This window comes from Marmota flaviventris, chromosome 17 (assembly GCF_047511675.1).
Source record: "Marmota flaviventris isolate mMarFla1 chromosome 17, mMarFla1.hap1, whole genome shotgun sequence".
NCBI lineage: Eukaryota > Metazoa > Chordata > Mammalia > Rodentia > Sciuridae > Marmota > Marmota flaviventris.
In genome coordinates, this window is record NC_092514.1 from 16,594,705 (window position 1) to 16,613,946 (window position 19,242).

The 19,242-nt window shown below is 39.4% G+C and overlaps 1 protein-coding gene across 6 annotated transcripts in view; it reads right to left on the minus strand.

The window, feature by feature from the left end:
* Specc1 (sperm antigen with calponin homology and coiled-coil domains 1) overlaps nucleotides 1-19,242 on the minus strand; it is a 269,979-nt gene that overhangs the window by 103,913 nt on the left and 146,824 nt on the right. For all 6 annotated transcript variants that reach the window (XM_071603067.1, XM_071603066.1, XM_071603065.1 and 3 more), the window contains one exon: nucleotides 15,453-17,035. In XM_071603067.1, coding sequence (XP_071459168.1) covers nucleotides 15,453-17,035 — 1,583 coding nt within the window. The remainder of the gene's footprint in view (nucleotides 1-15,452; nucleotides 17,036-19,242) is intronic.

The window sequence follows — 19,242 nt, forward strand, 5'->3', positions numbered from 1 at the left end:
TCAGCATTGCTCTGTGAAACTTGTATTTCAATTGTAAAAATGTGTGGCTCTGGACTGTGACGTAGAATATATCACTGCAGTTTGTGGACAAAATATTTGAAAGCTGTTGTTCATTAAAATGGTTCCAGCTCCAGACTCTGGGAGCTGGACTACTAGGTTTTAAATCCACCATATCAAACCTTTTATCTTTTTAATCCCTCTGCCTGAACAATGGAATGGTTCAAGAAGTAATGTACTCAGAAAGTTTATCACAGTGCCTGGTACATAGTAAGCACTTAATAAGAGCCACTCTTTATCTTATAATGAGCTTAGGTATACAATATGAATAATAATATAGGTCCATTCAACCAAGAAAATCTCAATTTGTTGAAAAAGCCAGAAGTCTCATGATCTTAACAATAGCTATTTTGTGAAACAGAAGACAATTTCAAGGAGAAGCAGCCACAACATTTTAAATACATAATGCTGAAGTCTGAAGGGATCTGGAGAGCAGTAAGGGAAGGCAGCTCTGGGTCTTGCATGCTGAGGCAGCCCATGGTCTTCTGCAGGGCAGGCTGCCTTTGTTGGGAAGACTCAGGCAGAGGAATGTTATCTGAGTTCTAGAAATATGCATGTAATTATCTGGTATGTCTGTGAGTCAGTTGAGCAACGGAACCCAAAGACTGAGCACACCAAGGAAGGTCTGAGTGCAACCAAGGCTGCTGGACCCTTTATAGACTCCCATGTTCCTCTACTTCTCATGTGTTGGCTCATCATAATCATGGGCATCAAAGAGTGGTGACATAGCATAGCGATGGGTACAGTGTGGACTGCCAGGTCAGTAAATCTATATAAATCAGCTACTGTTTCAAATGCACTGATCAATTCTTGATTTTGGAGTAATTCTCTCAATTTAACAGTATTCCAGAAAGGTATTGGGAAAAAAAAAGGAAGAAAGAAAGAACAGGAGGCTGAGGCAGGAGGATCACAAATTCAAGGCCAGCCTCAGCAACTTACTAACTTACAGAGGCCCTAAGCAACTTAGTAAGATCCAGTCTCAAAGTTAAAAAAAAAAAAAAGTGTTCCTGGGTACAATCCTCAGTACCTACTACTACTAATAATAATAATAAATTATAATTATACAAATATAATAATAATAATTATTATTATTATAAAAATGTTTTAAAGAAAAGTAAAAACCAAGAGCCCTTAAGTAGCCTCAATGCTTCTTACAGGGACTCGATAAATAACAGGATGGTGTTTTAATATTCATTTCAAAGATTAACAAAGAGAGGGAGAAATTAAATCACTTGAAAAGAATAATCCTGTGTATCAAGTAGCTGAGAACAAACCTTTTATTTTCATGACTGTTAAGAGTTCTAGGCTGCCTTTTGTGTTGGCTTTTCTGCTGGCCAGCAACACAAACTCCTTTGAATTTTAGCTTCTCTGGATCAGGAATTACACTATCAGACACCCAGCAACATGATTTTTCCCTTGAAAAGAGAAATCTCTTCCATGGATTCCAAACATCTTTCATGAATCAAAGTGTGGAATATGATATGTCAAGAAATTTGTAATGTTTTGAACAACCCACAATAAAAAATAAAAATAAAAAAAAAAAGAAAACAACCAAATGTTCATCAATTGGGACTCATTAAATAAATATGTGAATATCCGTAAAAAAAAAAAAAAAAAAAAAAAGAAAATCAACTTCTTGTGGCTGGGGTTGTGGCTCAGTGGTAGAGCCCTTGCCTAATATGTGTGAGGCACTGGGTTTGATCCTCAGTACCATATAAAAAATAAAATAAAATAGGAAAAACAAAAGAATATTCCATTATTTAAAAAAATCAACTTCTTCAGAAATGGGTCCTATAAGATTATATTACAAGTAGATTCAAAGGAATTTCCCAGGAACACCAGGACTTCCTGGGGAGAGGGCAGTGAAACCATTCCTGATGGCCTAAAATTGCCAGAGGCACGTGGCAGCACAGGTAGCTCCACAGCCCAAGGGCAGTGCTGGGAGCACACAGCCAGGGCAGCTCTGAGACCAGACCCACTGAATCTTGGCAAATGTGACTATCTCCCAGGACTCAGCCGGATACTGAATTTGGGGAAAAGATTCTATCACAGGTCAGGTTCCCTGGAAACACGTAGAGATGAAGAGGTGGACACGGGAAGTTTATTGAGAACTGCCTGGGAGTGGGAGAGGGGTGTCCAAGCTGTGGAAGAAGGAAGCAGAACCATGAAGTTGTCACACAAAGACTTCAGTTAATCCCCTGGGGAGCTCCACACGGAGGATGCCCCTCAGTACTGTTCCAGATGGGAGCAAAGCCTGGACCTTGGTCCTCTTGGGGGGTTAGCTACAGTATGGGCTACCCTGTGGAAGGCAGCTCTCCTCAGCAGAGTTAAGCCCTGGCAGGAGGGCATGCTACAGTCCTGGAGAGCTCCTGGGGAGTGGTGCCCCCACCTCTGCAGATATTAGAGAACACTGTGGTGCCACATACACACATCTAGATTATCTTCTTGGGGAAATGAGTAACTGGTCAAAATAGTTTTACCATTAGATCAATCGACTACAGTGAATAAAGACCTCCATAAGGCACATCTGTTTATCTTTGTTGGGTAAGATGAAGTATAAAGGAAGTCAAACTAAGAACCAAGGTCCCATCTTACACAAACTAGTCCCAAGAATAGAAAATTTCAAATAAAGAGAATACACTAAGGAAACAGGTTTACAGCTAACCTAGCAATGTTTCAGTATATAAGGAACTAGGAATTCAGTACATCAAAATCAAAGCATCCTGCAAGACGAAAATATGGTTTAAATATTTTAGTGTTGTGGTTCTTCTTTTTTTTTTTTAATATCTTTACTTCATTTATTTATTTTTATTGGTGCTGAGGATGGAACCCAGTGCCTTGCACGTGCTAGGCTCTACCGCTGAGCCACAACCCCAGCCCTACTATGGTTATTCTTAATAGGTTCTCAAGCAAAGAACTTTTTTGAAAATCAGACCCTGCCTTTCATACATCATTTCATCATTCAGTCATGTATGAATAACATAGAGACATAGGCAGATGTAGTTATATCATTGTAATAAATTCTAAATAAATTCCAATATCATTAAAGTTGTATAGATAGTTCTGTTAGAAACCAGCAAAGGTGGATAAGTTATGTTGCCAATAGCAAGGTACATGGCTTGTAAAATAAACCCTCTGTACTGCTTCTTATGTAAGGATGTTGCGTTTTGTTTGTCTGTGGTACCAGGGATGGAACCCAGGGCCACACATAAGCTAGGCAAGTGCTCTACCACACCATAGCCCATGTTTGTCTTTTACTTGGCTTTTGACTGAATCTGCTGATTATACTGTCTATTTGATAAAAAGATCCTCAATACTAAAAAAAAAAAAAAAAAAAGTAAATCATCTAGGAAGGAAGAAAATAAAGACATTAAGACCCAACCCCGGGCTGGGGATGTGGCTCAGGTAGCGTGCTCACCTGGCATGCGTGGGGCGCTGGGTTCGATCCTCAGCACCAAATAAAAATAAAAAAATAAGGATGTTGTGTCTGCCAAAAACTAAAAAATTAATATTAAAAAAAAAATTTCTCTCTCTTAAAAAATCCAACCCCAGGACTGGGGCTGGCGCTAGGGCAGGGCTCAGTGGTAGAGCACTTGTCTCGCATGTGTGAGGGTCTGGGTTTGATCCTTAGCACCATATAAATAAAATAAAAAGGCACTGTGTCCACCTACAACTAAAAAAAAAGAAAAGAAAAGAAAAAAAGATTCAACCCCCACACATTCCAATAGTGACTTCTTTTTCAACAAACCTCAGAAATGTAAAATGTGTAACTAGGGAAACATCCTAGTTGCTTATAGTTTTACTGCTTCTAAAGGGACAAAAGGGTCTAAGGAAGGCCTTAGGTACAGGAAATGAAGTAGCTCCTGGCCTTGAGATCTTTGGCCTAAAGCTGAGGGGTCATCTATGGCTAGACAGGCAGGGGCTGACAGGAGCTCAATGAGCAGGCCTGAATACCTTCTTTGGTTCAACAGACATCACTCCTCCCCAAGCTGCTCCAGGTTCTATGCTCCCTCTCAGGAAACAGCACAACCACATGTGCAACCACACAAGAGGAGGATTGGGGAATGGACCAAAGGCCTCTTTCCAGGGATCCCCAATATCATATTGGACACCAAACCCTAATGGGCCTAACTCCTAGAATATCTAATGTCCAAATGTCTTTCAAATCCTGTCCTCCCTTCTATCTTGTCCCCTGTTCAATCCATTCTTTCTCACCTAACTGTGGCTAAAGCAACCTTTCTTTCTTTTTTCTTTTTTTGGTACTGGGGATTTAACTCAGGGGCACTTGACCACTGAGCCACATCCCCAGCCCTATTTTGTATGTTATTTAGAGACAAGGTCTCACTGAGTTGCTTAGCGCCTCGCTTTTGCTGAGGCTGGGTTTGAACTCGTGATCAAACCCAAACTGCTGGGATTACAGGAGTGTGCCACCGCACCCGGCTAGCAATCTTTCTTTTGTCCTTTTTAAAATATATACTTTTTAGTTATAGGTGGACACAATACCTTTACTTTAATTTTACAGTGTGGAGGATCAAGCCCAGTGCTTCACATGTGCCAGGCGAGCGCTCCACCATTGAGCTCCAGCTGTAGCCCAGCGATCGTTCTGAATCTGGGATTCTCTCACTCCCTTGTTTAAAATTCCTCAAACCAAAAGCACAATCACAACAAAACAATAACTTGGACTTCATATAATTAAAATTAAAACAAAAAAAAGTGTGCCTTCAAGGACATTAAAAGACAGTAAAAAGATAACCCACAGAATGGGAGAAGATATTTACAAATTACATCTCTGATAAAGCATTGTATTCAGAATATGTAAAGAATTCTTAGAACTCAACCGTAAGACAAAAAAATGTGTGAGGGATTTAAATTGTTTCTCCAAAGATGATATATAATTGCTAAGTATGCACATGAAAAATGCTCAGTATCATTAGACACTGGGGAAAAGACTAATGTCATCTTTGGGGAGGTGCATATCAAACTTAGACGGCTAACACAAAAAGACAATAACAAGGGAGAGGAGGATGTGGCAAAAGTGGAACCCAAACACATTGCTGGTGGGAATATAAAATGGTGTGACCACTTTGAAAAACAGTTTGAGAGTCCCTTACAAATTTAAATACAAGCCAGGCATGGTGGCGCACACCTGTAATCCCAGCAGCTTGGGAGGCTGAGGCAGGAGTATCTCAAGTTCAAAGCCAGCCTCAGCAAAAGCAAGAAGCTAAGCAACTCAGCGAGACCCTGTCTCTCAATAAAATACAAAATAGGGCTGGGGATGTGGCTCAGTAGTCGAAAGCCCCTTAGGAAAAACAAAGTTAAATATAGAATTAAACGATCAGGAATTCCACTCCTAGGCATATGCCCAAGAGAAATGAAATATATTAATACAAAACGCTGTACGCAAACATTAATAGCAATAGTATTTTCAATAACCAAAAAAGTAGAAACAACTTTCTCATCAACTGAACGGATAAACAAAATGTGATGGATTTATACAATGGAATATTAGATATGAAAAAGAATGAAGTACTGACATAGGCTACAATGTGGGTGAACCTTGAAAGAACTGCACTGAGTGAAAAAAAAAAAAAAAGATAAAAGTCACATAGTATATGATTTCATAAAATGTTCAGAAGAGGCAGATCCAAAGAGTCACAAAATAGATTAGAGGTTGCCAAAGGATGGGAGGGAAAAGGTGATATGGGGGAAGCATGTTATGGTTAGCATATGTGTCTCTCAAAAGCTCTTGCTAATGCAGGAATATTCAGAGGTAAAACTATTAGATTATGAGAGCTGTAATTTAGGACTAAGTTACAGCTCTCATAATCTAATAGTTTGAATGGACTGGGTGGTAACCATAAGCAGGCGGTATGGATGGAGGAGGTGGGTCACCGAGGGTGTGCCCTTGAAGGGTGCATCTACTCTCCGGCCCCTTTTGGATCCTCTCTCCAGCTGCCATGAGGGAGCAGCTCTCCTCTCTACCTCACATGTCCCCCATGATGTGCTGCCTCATCTTAGGCCCAGAACAATGGAGTCAGCCCTCTATGGACTGACCTGTGAAACTATGAGGCTCCAATAAATTTTTTCTCCTCTAAGTTGCTCTTGTCAGATATTTTGGTCACAGTGACACGAAAGTTGACTCAAACGGCGGTGACTTTAATACATGATACAGATCTCCTTACTGGGTAATAAAAATGATGTAAAATTGACTGTGGTAATGGCTATACAACCATGAGAATATATTAAAAATTACTGGCTTGTACATTTTCTGAATTATATCTCAATAAAGCTGCTATTAAAAAAAAATCCTTCTAAGACTTACTATGTCTTTTTTTTTTTTAAAGAGAGAGAGGGAGAGAGAGAGGGGGAGAGAGAGAGAGAATTTTTAATATTTATCTTTTAGTTTTCGGCGGACACAACATCTTTGTTTGTATGTGGTGCTGAGGATCGAACCCGGGCCGCACGCATGCCAGGCAAGCGCGCCACCGCTTGAGCCACATCCCCAGCCCCGACTTACTATGTCTTGAGGGTGAAATTCAATCTACGTGGTTGGCATTTCTTCCTGTTCACTTCCACGGACCATCCCATGCATTCCAGCAATGACAAAAAAATGAGCATTACTTCCTCAAGGGCCAGGCTTTCTGGCCTTAGGACTTAAGTTATTGTCTTCTAGTGACATTCCCCAGTCCCTACCCCCAACACTTCACCTGGTAAACTCATTCTTACCCCTTCTCATGATTCAGGCTAGAAGTCAAACAAAAACATTTCTTGATGATTCAGGTTTTTGCTGTAAACTTTCCCACTGTATTATAATCAAGTAAAATTCTTCTAGTAAATGAGGCTTTGTTTTTTCAGTGGGGGGAAAAACAGCATTGGCCTAAGACCACATGGTATTAGAGTCATTAGGTCTGCTTTATATATTTTCCTATCTCTTTGCTTTCAGTAACCAGAAAGCCATATAAATCAGTGATTAAAGACAGACATGTTGCTGGGTGCAGTGGCGCATGCCTGTAATCCAGGCAGCTCAGGAGGTTAAGGAGGGAGAATCTCAAATTCAAAGCCAGCCTCAGCAACAGCAGCAAAGTGCTAAGCAACTCAGTGAAACCCTGTCTCTAAATAAAATATAAAATAGGGCTGGGGACGCGAACAAGTGGTCAAGTACCCCTGAGTTCAGTCTGTACCAGTTCAGCTCCTGGTACCCGCCCCCACACACAAAAAAATATCTAGGCATGTTGAAGTCAAACCCAGTTTTGATCCTGGTTTCATCAATTAATTAATTAGGCTAATATTGACGGTATCTACTATGTAAGGTTATGATGATTATAGTCTCTAAGAGTGCCTAATACATATAAAGCATTAAAATACTAGCTATTATTATTAAAATATGATAAAATTTGTTTTGAACATATTGATAAATTATAGCAGTCTCTTTTAATTCCACTGTAAATTTCTTTGCCATTCATTCACTTATTCACTGACAAGTATTTACTGAATACCTAATATGTGGAAGAAACAGCAATGCTAAAATTATATACAGCATAAAAAGTAAACAAACCTGGAATGACAGCTTGAGTAACTCTGCCATGAGTAAGGATGTGTGTTGTATTTGTTGTTTTTGTTTTGACATCTAGCTTGGCTACTATAAAACAACTTTTGCTTCATTCTTGGCCACATTGTGAACAGGTACTGCTGATACTGATAACTATATTGCATTCTTACTGACCTAAGTTTAAATCTTTCTTTCCTTTTTGCAATGCTATTCTGCCAAGGGAGAAGAGAATATGCTATGTATTTACACTTCTGTAATGGAAAAGACTGATGGAAAACTCAAAGATGTAGAATAAAAATGTGAATTTTACCTTTGGGAACTCACAGGCAAGCTGAAGAAGCAGGGGCTGTGTGCTGGGGATGCCATCGGCAGTAGCAGTGCCCCATAAAAGTGCTGCCCAAGAATGTACATAGGAGGGAGATGTTGGGGCAACTCTAGGGCTCCCAAAGAGTCCTGAGGTCACATTCAAGGACAAGAATAGTGCTCGGGCCTTATCTCATTAAAAGAACTAACATGTCTAAGAAGAAAAATGAATTTGTCACAGGGGATGAAGTTCTGGCAAGGAAACTCAGAAAAGGGGCAGCCCATGTAGGTCGGCAGTGAGGAGCACCCTCCTCCAGTGGAACCACAGTAGGTGTAGGAGGCAGAGCCACAAGTGTTCTGTGTTCCGATCCCCCACAAGGCCGTATTTCTTCTCCACCAAAGTTCAGCTTCAACCCTTCTCTTCTGAGTTTCAGAGATCGATCTGCTGGGAAGAACCTGGTATATACCCCCATCATGTGACTACTGTGTTTGGGGCCATGTCGCTGTTATATCTCACATAATAAGGGACACATGGGCATTCTAGCTGTGTAATTTAATCTTTGTGAGCTTCAGCTCCTAGTGCACAGCCAGGCAGGAGGGGGCCTTTGGCAAATTTCCCTGCAGGCCTCTCCTCATGTTGCTACCCTGAGGTGCCTCCTTTGAGTCTACCTCCTCCAGGCTTCCACAGGACAGCTGCAGCAGGCTGTTTACAGAACTTCCTCACTTGCCTTTCTCCTCGTTGATGTTTTGTGGCCAGAAAATGGGGTAAATTATGTCTCAACTGAAGAGGAATGAAATCTCCATGACTTTGGGTAAGTAACCTTAACCCGTCACCAGTCCATCATTCAGGCAGGAGAAACGAATATTCTCCAAATTTCCCCTGAACGCTACACAACAGATTCGCCAATACTTCCAAGAACATCCTGAGGTGCTATGAAGGGCAAAGGCTTTCACACAGAGATCCTGGTTGATCTAGAACAATATCATTTATTGAAAGAAGCCATGAGAGTTCATGAGTTAATGATCCATCGGAGCTGAAGGCCTCTTTGAAGAAGTGTCCCCATAGCTAAGACTGAAAGCTGCAGAAAACACCAGGCAAGAGAGACAGAGAGACCACTATACAAACACCCAGAGGCAGGCAAGGACTCAATCTAGCTGGTTCTGGGCAAGGAGGGAAACAGTGAGGCTGAGGCTAGAGTATAGGGATGCCAAGCTGCTGGGCTCTGGGCATCCATGAAGTGTTTGATGAAATGGGAAGCCGTTGAAGGACTTACATGATTAGGTTACCATGAGTGCTTTGTGGAAAAAAGTAAAGATATGGAGTCCTGTGGGGAGGCTGTCAAACAGTGCCCATAACCCGCCCCCCTTTTTTCTTTCTATGGGAACCTCAATTTTGTTTAAGAATCAGGTTATGAACTTATTTCAAAAGAGGTGGGCTGGGATGCAAATGTGGTTTTGGGTTTTTTTGTGTTTTTTTTTTTTTGCGGTGGTAGTGCTGGGGATTGAACTAGGGCCTTGTGCATGCAAGGCAGGCACTCTACCAATTGAGCTATATCCCCAGCCCACAAATATGGTACTATTTTGACCAATCAGACATAAAGAGAAAGAAATTGGGGGAAGCTTCCCAGGAACCAGGTTCTACTCATAGAACTGAGAGGTCTGAGGAGACGTTTTCTGCCTGGAACCACAACATGTGGTTAAAAAGGCCCAAGGAAGCTGAGCTACCCTGTACCCTTGGCAGGAGGGTCAAGAGCTACCAGCCCATAGCCCTGGAATTATGGAGCCCGGGAACCACTGCTAGCAACTGCCTGAATTCTGACCTCAGAGAATGGAAGCAGCGAGTACGTCAACTGGCATACATCATAGACACTGGAGTTTTCTGTTTTATGTTGTCCAAGGCATCACCTGGGGATTCTATTGGACCACCTGATTACTTAAGGTTTTAAGATCTCTTAAGTCCTTAAGACATTCTATTCTGAAGTCATGGCCATAGGATTATTCACTCATTATATCTTTCTCTCAAATTCCAGTTTTGCAATCTTTGCCCAGAGGTTGCTCTAATCAGTTTGGCCTCAGAACCAACCTTGGTTGCACACTGATCACTTTAACTCTACTGGGCTCCCCTGACCACCCACAGTGAGTGGTTATTTATAATCGTCTTACTTCCTTGGAGGAGAACCATGAGTTTCTGAAGAAAAAGCTAGTTTCTAAGCATACCAACTATAAGCTTTAAGGCCTCAGTATTTTTCTTTTAAAATTTCTAAGTTTCAAGCCTAGTCAAGAAAGTCTATTGTAAAATCAAGATCCCAAACAATTGAAAAAGGTGAAAGTCAAAAAATTTAAACCTGGCACAGTGGCATATGGTATATGCTTGTATTTCTGGCTACTCAGGGGGTTGAAATACAAGGATTCCTTGGTCCCAGGAATTTGAAGGCAGCCTGGGAAACACTCTGAGACCCTGTTTCAAATAAATAAATAAAATAAACTTAAAGCTGGGTTGTCAAGGGCTGGGGGAAAAAAAATAACCCTAAGCAACTACAAGCTGTTATCCGGCTACAGGGGCTACCTGGGTACCTAAATGCCTCACAGGAAGCTGAGGCTTTGGGGTCCTGTAGACATCACACCCTTTTTCAAAATTATACAGAAGTGTCTTACATAAGCTGCCAGAAAAATGTATAGGGAATCTACCAGAGAAAATGAAAAGAATGGAGATATTGGGGTTGGGGATATGGCGAGTTGGTAGAGTGCTTGCCTTGCACGTATAAATCCCTGGGTTCAATCCCCAGGACCACAAAAAAAAAAAAAAAAAAAGAATGGAGATATTATTAGTGAACTGCTAAGACAAATAAATACAAGGAAGAAAAATCCTATGAAACAAAAACATAGTTATTATAAAAATTCTACTAACTTTCTATTTATTTCACAAGGAAAAGTACTATATACTATCCAAAAAGAAGTACATTTGAAGACTTTCAGAAATTCTTTTGAGTCATTAAGTAACATATTTGAATTGAAACTCTTATAGATTCACTAACTCTATCAGGTGAGGTAAATTTGTTAACTATTAGATTGTAGGGTGGGTTGATATTGCTTTTCCCCTTTGTAAATACACAACTTTATTCTTTTAATCGGATCTACTTCTTCCGCCAAGTATTAGAGTGGATGAATATGATGCTCAAGGGATAAAGTACTGATGACCAAACAGTCTGCTTAGTGATAAATAGAAGAGTCCACTCTGACAACTGCTTAAAGTCATCATATGTGAAGATTCTGGGCAAAAATGTCAAGTGAAATGATGAGCACTGAAGAATTAGGATTCACTCCAGGAATGCCAAGATGACTTAACATAGGACTAACTACCTTAGAGAATCTGTTATTGTAATTCACCTCTGTAACAAAATAAAGGAGAAAAAAGCAATGTGATGGCACAAAAATAGATGTCAGTAGATACAGAAAGAATTTAACCTCTATCCTTTATTTAAAAATCAGACACGACTTAGCAAAACACTTACAATAACATAATATAGGTTATGTACCAAATGTCTACAACAAAAATAATTAATGATGAAATGTTAAATGCTTCATTTTTGGCACAAAACCAGAATACACCCACCATCATACTTCTGGCTCAACACTGTGGATGGAAAGAGGCCTGCCTGAGGTCATAAGACTTGTCACTGGGCAAGTCAGGAAGACCCAGTCTAACACTTATATCTTTAATTCTATGCTAAAACTGTTCCTATTATCCTTAAGGCATGGGTCGCTTAAGCAACATCATTTGAATTCACAATTGCCAATGGATTACCTGATATTCTACAGTGGGGATACAATAAGCTACTATGGTTTGGATATAATATGTCCCCACCAAAACTCACAATGAAATTTGATTCCCAATGTAGTGGAATTGGGAGGTGGGGCCTCTAAGAGGTGATTAAGTTTGGGGGGCTCTACCCCTATAAATGGATGAATGCAGTCTCATGGGAACTCTCATGCTCCTGAAACTAGACTGGTGACCTTGACAGGAGATTGTTATCAAGTAAGCCTGACATCTCCCCTCACTCTCTCACACATGGTCCATCTTCCGAATGCAGAGCTTCTCCTTCCAATTTTCCACCGTAAGTTGAAGCGTAACATGGCCCACACAAGATTTGACCACCTGGTTTTAGATTTTCCGGCCTCTAGAACCAAGAGCCAAAATAAAGCTGTTTTCTTTATAAATTACCTAGTCTCAGATGTTCTGTTAAAGCAACAGAAAACACAGATGGTCTCTTCCATAGGTATGGATTATACTTTTTCTATGTTAATATAAAACAGCAGGAAGATTAAGTTACAGATTCACTGCCATTACAAATCAATGTCTTTGCAAACAACAGTGCAAAATCATAGACCTGAGGTCTTGATAGGTATAAAGAAACCTTTTGTGGCATCATATCTCATCTTTTACCTCAGACTTTCACCTAAACACTGGCTAAAATCTTTTTCATCTTCCATTAGAATTTGATAACTTTAGTAAGCCAGAAATAAGATATGGAATATATCAATAACAGTTTGATTTTATAATATTTATAATAGCTTGATATTTAATATATATCTTGGGCCTTATATTCTACAGAGAATGCAAATACTTGCCTTTTCCTCCATATCATATTAAGTTTATACCAGAAAACTTTACATTTTATTGTCATTATTTAGCCAAAACCACATGAAAGCAAAAAATTCATGACTTTAAAGAAAGAACAAAGTTAAATGAAAAATTTTACTTAAGAAGCTAGGAAGAAAACAAACAATGTATAAAAAGCGATATAAAAGAATTTTAAATGATAAAAGAAATGCATAAATCAGAAATAGATTTTATAAATCTAATGGGGGTCATTGTAGTCATGAAAGACATACTCTATTCTTTTTGGCAGAAAGATTAAATAAAACTCTGTCAATACAGGTTTGTATGCATAAACAAACTTTAAAGGACACACAAAAAATGTTGATAGTTTTTTCTTCAAGATGTGATATTAAAGGTTATTTATTTATTTTAGTTGTAAATGGACACAATACCTTTATTTTTATTTACTTATTTTTATGTGGTTCTGAGGATTGAACCCAGTGCCTCACACTTGCCAGGCAATTACTCTACCACTGAGCTACAACCCCAGCCCCATATTTAGATTATTAGAGGTTATAAAGGTCACTTTTCATACTTTTCTATATTTTCTAAATCTCCTATAATAAATACTTTATGATAAGAAGTAAGCTATTTTTAAGATGCCAAATTATTTCTTACTGATACATATATTTAGTGAGATACCAATCAAAATACCAAAGAGAACAATGAAGGACTAAGAGAGGACTTGAAAAATGCTCTTTGAGGGCTGGGGATATAGCTCAATTGGTAGAGTGCTTGCCTCACATGCACAAGGCCCTGGGTTTAACCTCCAGCAGCACACACAAACACACACAAAAAGTCCTTGGTGGGGGGCTAGGGATGTAGCTCAGTGGCACTGGGTTCAATCCTCAGTACCACACAAAAATAAACAAATAAATAAAGGCATTCTGTCCATCTATAACTACAAAAAAAAAAAAAAAAAGTCCTTTGGGAGACTAAACATTTTGTAAAAGAGTACTCAGTGATCTTTAAGCAAAATAGATAAATATTCTATTGGGTGACAATGCAAAGCTTCATTTAAATATTCTATTGGGTGACAATGCAAAGCTTCAATTAAATGAGTACCTGGCTAGTAACCTCTAATTCTAATCCTGAGTTTTCAATAAAATACTTATGAATTTAAAACATAGACAATGGTAAAAACTCCTAACACAACATACTACTAGGACCATCAGAATGTCGAACTGCAGAATCAGGATGCGACTAACAGGTCTCAAGACAGATGAAGCGATACAGAAAAGTCTGCCTAAGAGCTTACAGCACAAATTGCTGCTTGAAACAGTGATAAACCCCCACATAAAGTGAAAAAGGTTTTTACCCTCGCTCCCCAGCAGACCCCTAATTCACAGACCCAAGAGCTTGATGAAGACAGAAACAGGAAGTCATCTCTCTGCACCTACCCTGTGGAGTAGGCAGACTATCCTACAATTATTATCAATCTTGCATCACATAAGAAAATTCCAGAACAATCAAAAGGTCACTTGAAAATGAATGAAGTGATCATTTATTTGATCTTGGGCTAGAGAAGATCTTTCTAAATTAAAAAGGTAAAAATAAAATATTTTTAAAGGAAATGATTAACAGATTTGAATGACATAATTTAATACCAAGTGTTGGCAAGGGCTCAGGGAAACAAGTGCTCTCATGAACTGCTCGTGGGAACAAATTGGCATAATATTTCTGGAGGGCAATCTGGCTGAATGTGTTGAAAGTCTTTAAAATGTTTATACTCTCTGACTCACTAAGTCAACGTCTAGGAATTTTTCCTGAAGAAATAATCAGAGAGAGACAAAAAATATATTTACACTAGTGAAAGACCAGAAAAAAAACATAAATATCCAATAAAACACATATGTTTAATAACACAGGACTAGTGAATATAAGATAATAAAGTATAATAATATAATAATATAATAAAGTACTATCATATTTAAAATAATACCTAAAAGAATAATTGATGGGGAGAATATGCTCAGAAAATGTTAAATGCAACAAAGAAAAGTTAATAACATGTACAGGATGGTTCTAAATGTTATTTTCTACAGTGCTGAAGATGAAAGCCCAGGGTCTCATGCACTCTATCATTGACCTATACCCCCAGCCCTTAATTTTTTTTTAATTCATGAGATATATGCATACATATATTTGACAGAAAATATTAAAATAGTGGTTGTATTATTTTTTAAATTTTTTTTAGTTGTAGGTGAACACAATGCCTTTATTTTTATTTATTTATGTTTATGTGGTGCTGAGGATTGAACCCAGTGCCTCACCCATACTAGGCGAGCATTCTACCACTGAGCCACAACCCCAGCCCGTGGCTGTATTATTTCTTGCTGGGAAAATTGGGGACAATTTTAACTGTTACTAATAGCTAAACTCATGATGATAGACTTAGATAACTCAATCGTCAAGCCTCAGCTTAGCTGTCACTTTTCCAGGAAGTACTACTTCTGCACTACTCCTGCCCTGCCCCCCTCCCATATTATTCTCGTGTCCCTCCTCTGCACTAGACTGCAGCTTCAGCAGAAATTTTTTTTTCTTCGGTATGCGATGGAAACCAGGGCCTCATGCATGCTAGGCAAGCATCTACCATTGAACTGTATTCCCCAGCCCTATGAAATTCTTTATCAATACATCCTACCATTTGATGTGATTTACTATATCCCCATTATACTTTCAACTGCCTGTAGTCAGAAATTTGGGTATTTCCTTTTGAATCTCAATACCAGTCCATCTGGAATCACAGATATTCAAGCATTTAGAATGCTAGGTTCATGAATGAAAGTAACAGAACAAATGATTCTCTTTGCAACTTTAAGGTCAAGGAGAGAAATGTTAGTAAGGATGAACAAATACCAGGTAAGAGACACCTATTCTTACCTTGGCTAGCAGGCTTGAAACATGTTTAATTTCACCATTTGCCTTTAGCAATTCTTGTCTGAGCTCTGTGCAAGACAGTTCCAGTTGATCTTTTTCAGCTCGAGCCACTTCCAACATTTCCTGGACTTTACAGTTCTCTGCTGTCTGCCCCAGGGTACTACTGGTCTCCATAATTTTTTGCTTTTCTCCCTCCAAATGAGACTTCAAGGACCCATTCTCTGTCTTCAAGCCTTCCAAGGTAACTCTACATTCTTCCAAAGTTTTGGCCATCACACTATTATTACACCGCTCTAGTTCTAGAAACCCATTAAGTTTTTCATTTTCTTCCTTTAGGTGCTTAATCATGTCTAAAGCTCCTTGGTTTTCCTCCTCAACCTTCCGTAAGCTACAGGTCAACTGCTGCTGAATATTGAGCAACTTCTCTCTTTCAAAGCGGCTCTTCTCCAGAATATCTGTGCACTTCTGCTCCAGCTCCAGGATTTTTCCTCCTTGGGCATTGGGCTCTTCATTCTTCACTCGCTCTTGTAAAAGGTTTATCAGTTTCTCATTTTCTTGACTTAGCTGCTCTGCCCTTTCTCGATGCTGGTGAAAGGATGTCTCTAAAATCGTCTTCTCATCCACCAGTTTCTCGTTCTCAGCTGTCAGTTCCTGCACCATTTGCTGCTGGTCTGATAACTCTTGCAGAGTAGCCTGCAGCTCTTCTGCAGTGCTGTGCTGATTTTCTTCCATCTTGTGTATCTTCTCTGTGAGGGAAGCCAGGGACAGCTCGCTGGCGTTATTTGGGGAACTCCCAGTAGGGGAACACTTGGAGCTCTTAAAAGGGTTGCTAGTGGAGGACAAGGGCCGAGACGGGGTATCTGCAGTGATGTGCTCAAAATCAGAGGCATCTGGTGACAAGGAAGCTTTGGTAACATCGCTGCTTGAGGACCCTGATGTCCGCAATGTATTTCCATGTGTGTTTTTTTTATACTCTTCAATTTCACTTGACAGCTCATTTCCAGTTGGACTTCCAAAGCTTGACTCTTGAGTTATGGATGTTGGGCAGCTGCTGTCACCAATGTGACTTGCTACTCCTTCAGAATTTGGTGACTGCTCGAGGTAAGTCAGTTTCTCCTTCAAGGCCCTATTTTCTTCCTCTAGGTCAGCAAGCTCTTTCTGAAAGATTTTGTTCTTCTCCTCAAGGGCTCTTAATAAAGGTTCTGTGTCACCTGGTGGGGCTGATATCCCATCAACACTTGGGTCTGAAGCATCAGTCCCCTCAGTGCTCAGGGCCCTTCTCTCCTTACATTTCTTTAGTTCACTTCGAAGCCTGTTGATTTCACTGTCTTTGGCTTTGGCTTCTGCCAGAAGTTCCCGAACTTGAGACTCAAGAACAGCTTTTTCTCCACCTTCATTCTCTTGCTTGGATTTTGCTGAAGTGGTCCTCAGGTGCTTGGTAGGGGTCGGGGTACAGGAGGAAGTTGGACTGGACCCAGATTTCCTTGGGTTGGAGGGACCACGTGGCACAGACCTCTCTCTTGAGACAGTTACTGAGAGTTCTCGGGGAGCTGGGATGCCTGTCCGTTTGGTTGTTGAAACAGCCCCTAAAAACAGAAGGAAAAATAAATTAAGAAAAACACCAAAAAAGCAAGAACTTTTATAATGGAATGACATCCAAACACGTGGCATAGTGAATGATGTGGCTATCACCTTTCGTGATGTGGCTATGACCTTTCAACCATTTCCTCCTGTTACCCACTTCCTGTTGGGGTTTCTGTATCTCCTCCCACAGCCCTACCTACTTGGGAAAGCTGACTCTCAGTCTGAGCTACTCAGACAATCCCATCGCCAGCTACAGTTGCTGGCACAAAGCAGGGGCACACAGCATATTAATATCAATGGGCACAAGAAAGGTTTTCAGGGCAGGCTGTCAAACATCACTGGATATCAGTAAGAAAGCACATGAGTATGGAATGGCTTGCAACCACCTTGCCCTTGTAAGAGGAAAGTGGGATTGCAGACAGCAAGATAGAAAGAAGGAAGCCAAATTTTTATTGGCATTGTTGAGCTGCAAACAGTACAGATGCCCTGTTGCTGGTCTTTCAGCTACACCAGCCAATGCATATGCTTCATATAAGTCACTATGGAACAGTTTTTCTTTAACTTGCAATTTAATACATATAAACTGATACAATGTTGGCAAATAAACAATAGCCATTTGACAAAATACAAGTTTATTGAGCATTTCTCAATAAAAACTTGCAGAGGGTATCATTAACATATTTGACTGAGCACAACTCTGATTAAGAAATCAGTGAGTTTAATCTTAGTATTAGAGGGCAGGGGTAGTAATTAGAAGACACAATGATACTAAGCAGAAACTGATCAGACCAATGATGTATCAATTTTAACACCACTGGAAATGGTATGCTATTTGTAGTCACAGAGAAATAAGAATGAATGGGATAAGGATGTATTATGAATATCTATGGAATAGTTATAAATATTAAAGGGATTTATATGACATTGAAATGATACAGAATTTAGTATATTTATAATGGGAAATATAAGATATAAAGAATTATTTCTTTATTTTCATCTATATTGTATCACAGACACATAAAAAATATTATAGGGGTAAAAACCCAGAAACCATTCTTGTTTGTGCTCTGGAATTGAAGACTAATATCAGAAGTGAAGGGGAAATGAAAACTCTTGACCTATTTAACACATGCAAAGACCATCAAGGCTGAACTGTTGCAATCCTCCTAACAAAGGATCCCAGAAGTGATCACCAATCTCCAGGTGTCTTCAGAATAGAAAGCAGGTGTAGGAGAATGCCCCCCTCTCTAGACAGTCAGCAGATTTAGAACCCAGCCTGACCCAGATGCTCCAACCCACTACCCAGATTGCTAGGGAAAAGGAACAGCCACCAATCTAAACACCTGACTCGGAAGTGATGATGTACAGGCGGGTAGCATACCTTGCTAAGCACCTACCACTAAGTCCTTTTGAAACTTTGATATAATAAAGGCCAAGCTTTCATATTAATGTACAGAATCTATGATTTTTAAGGTAACTGTTTCAAACTAAGCTCCTGGGACAGAGACTGAGTACCACTATAGATTTTTGATACTTTTAGGTATCTAGATGCCTCACTTGCATCATACTGAATTACTCAATGAAGAAAAGATCTATTTAACTTTTCTTATAAAATGAAGATTAAAACCACTAAGCAATGAAATATTTTAGTAACAGGAGTTCTCTAGAATGAAGTCATCCTAGCAAGGACTATGATAAACACTGCAAGATAACAAAAGTTTCACCGTAACTATGGCCCAACAGGCATACATGCAAGTCAGGGACTCATTATCACAGCAGCATCTGCCATTCCTAAAATACCACTAGATTCAGGCTCTCCTTTCTTCTTTCCTCCCTCCCCGCTTCTTTCTCCTCTCCCTTCCTTTCTTCTTTCTACCTTCAATCATTTTTTTGGTTCTGAAGATGGAGAGAACTCCAACAGAACAACAGAACAAATTATTTCTAGCTATTAATTTCTAGAATTAATTTAATTAATTCTTTCCTTTTGGTTCTAAATCTTATCTGGTTCTTCTAAAAAATGTACCTAACTATTCAATTTTTTTTCAAATAGCAAACCAAAGTTTATTTATGAACTACATCTAGCGCATTATGAAATATACAATCCAGTTGTATTTTTCATTACATCTATTCTTTTTCTTTTTTTAATATATATATTTTTTGTAGTTTTTAAAACAGAATGCCTATATTTTGTTTATTTTTATGTGGTGCT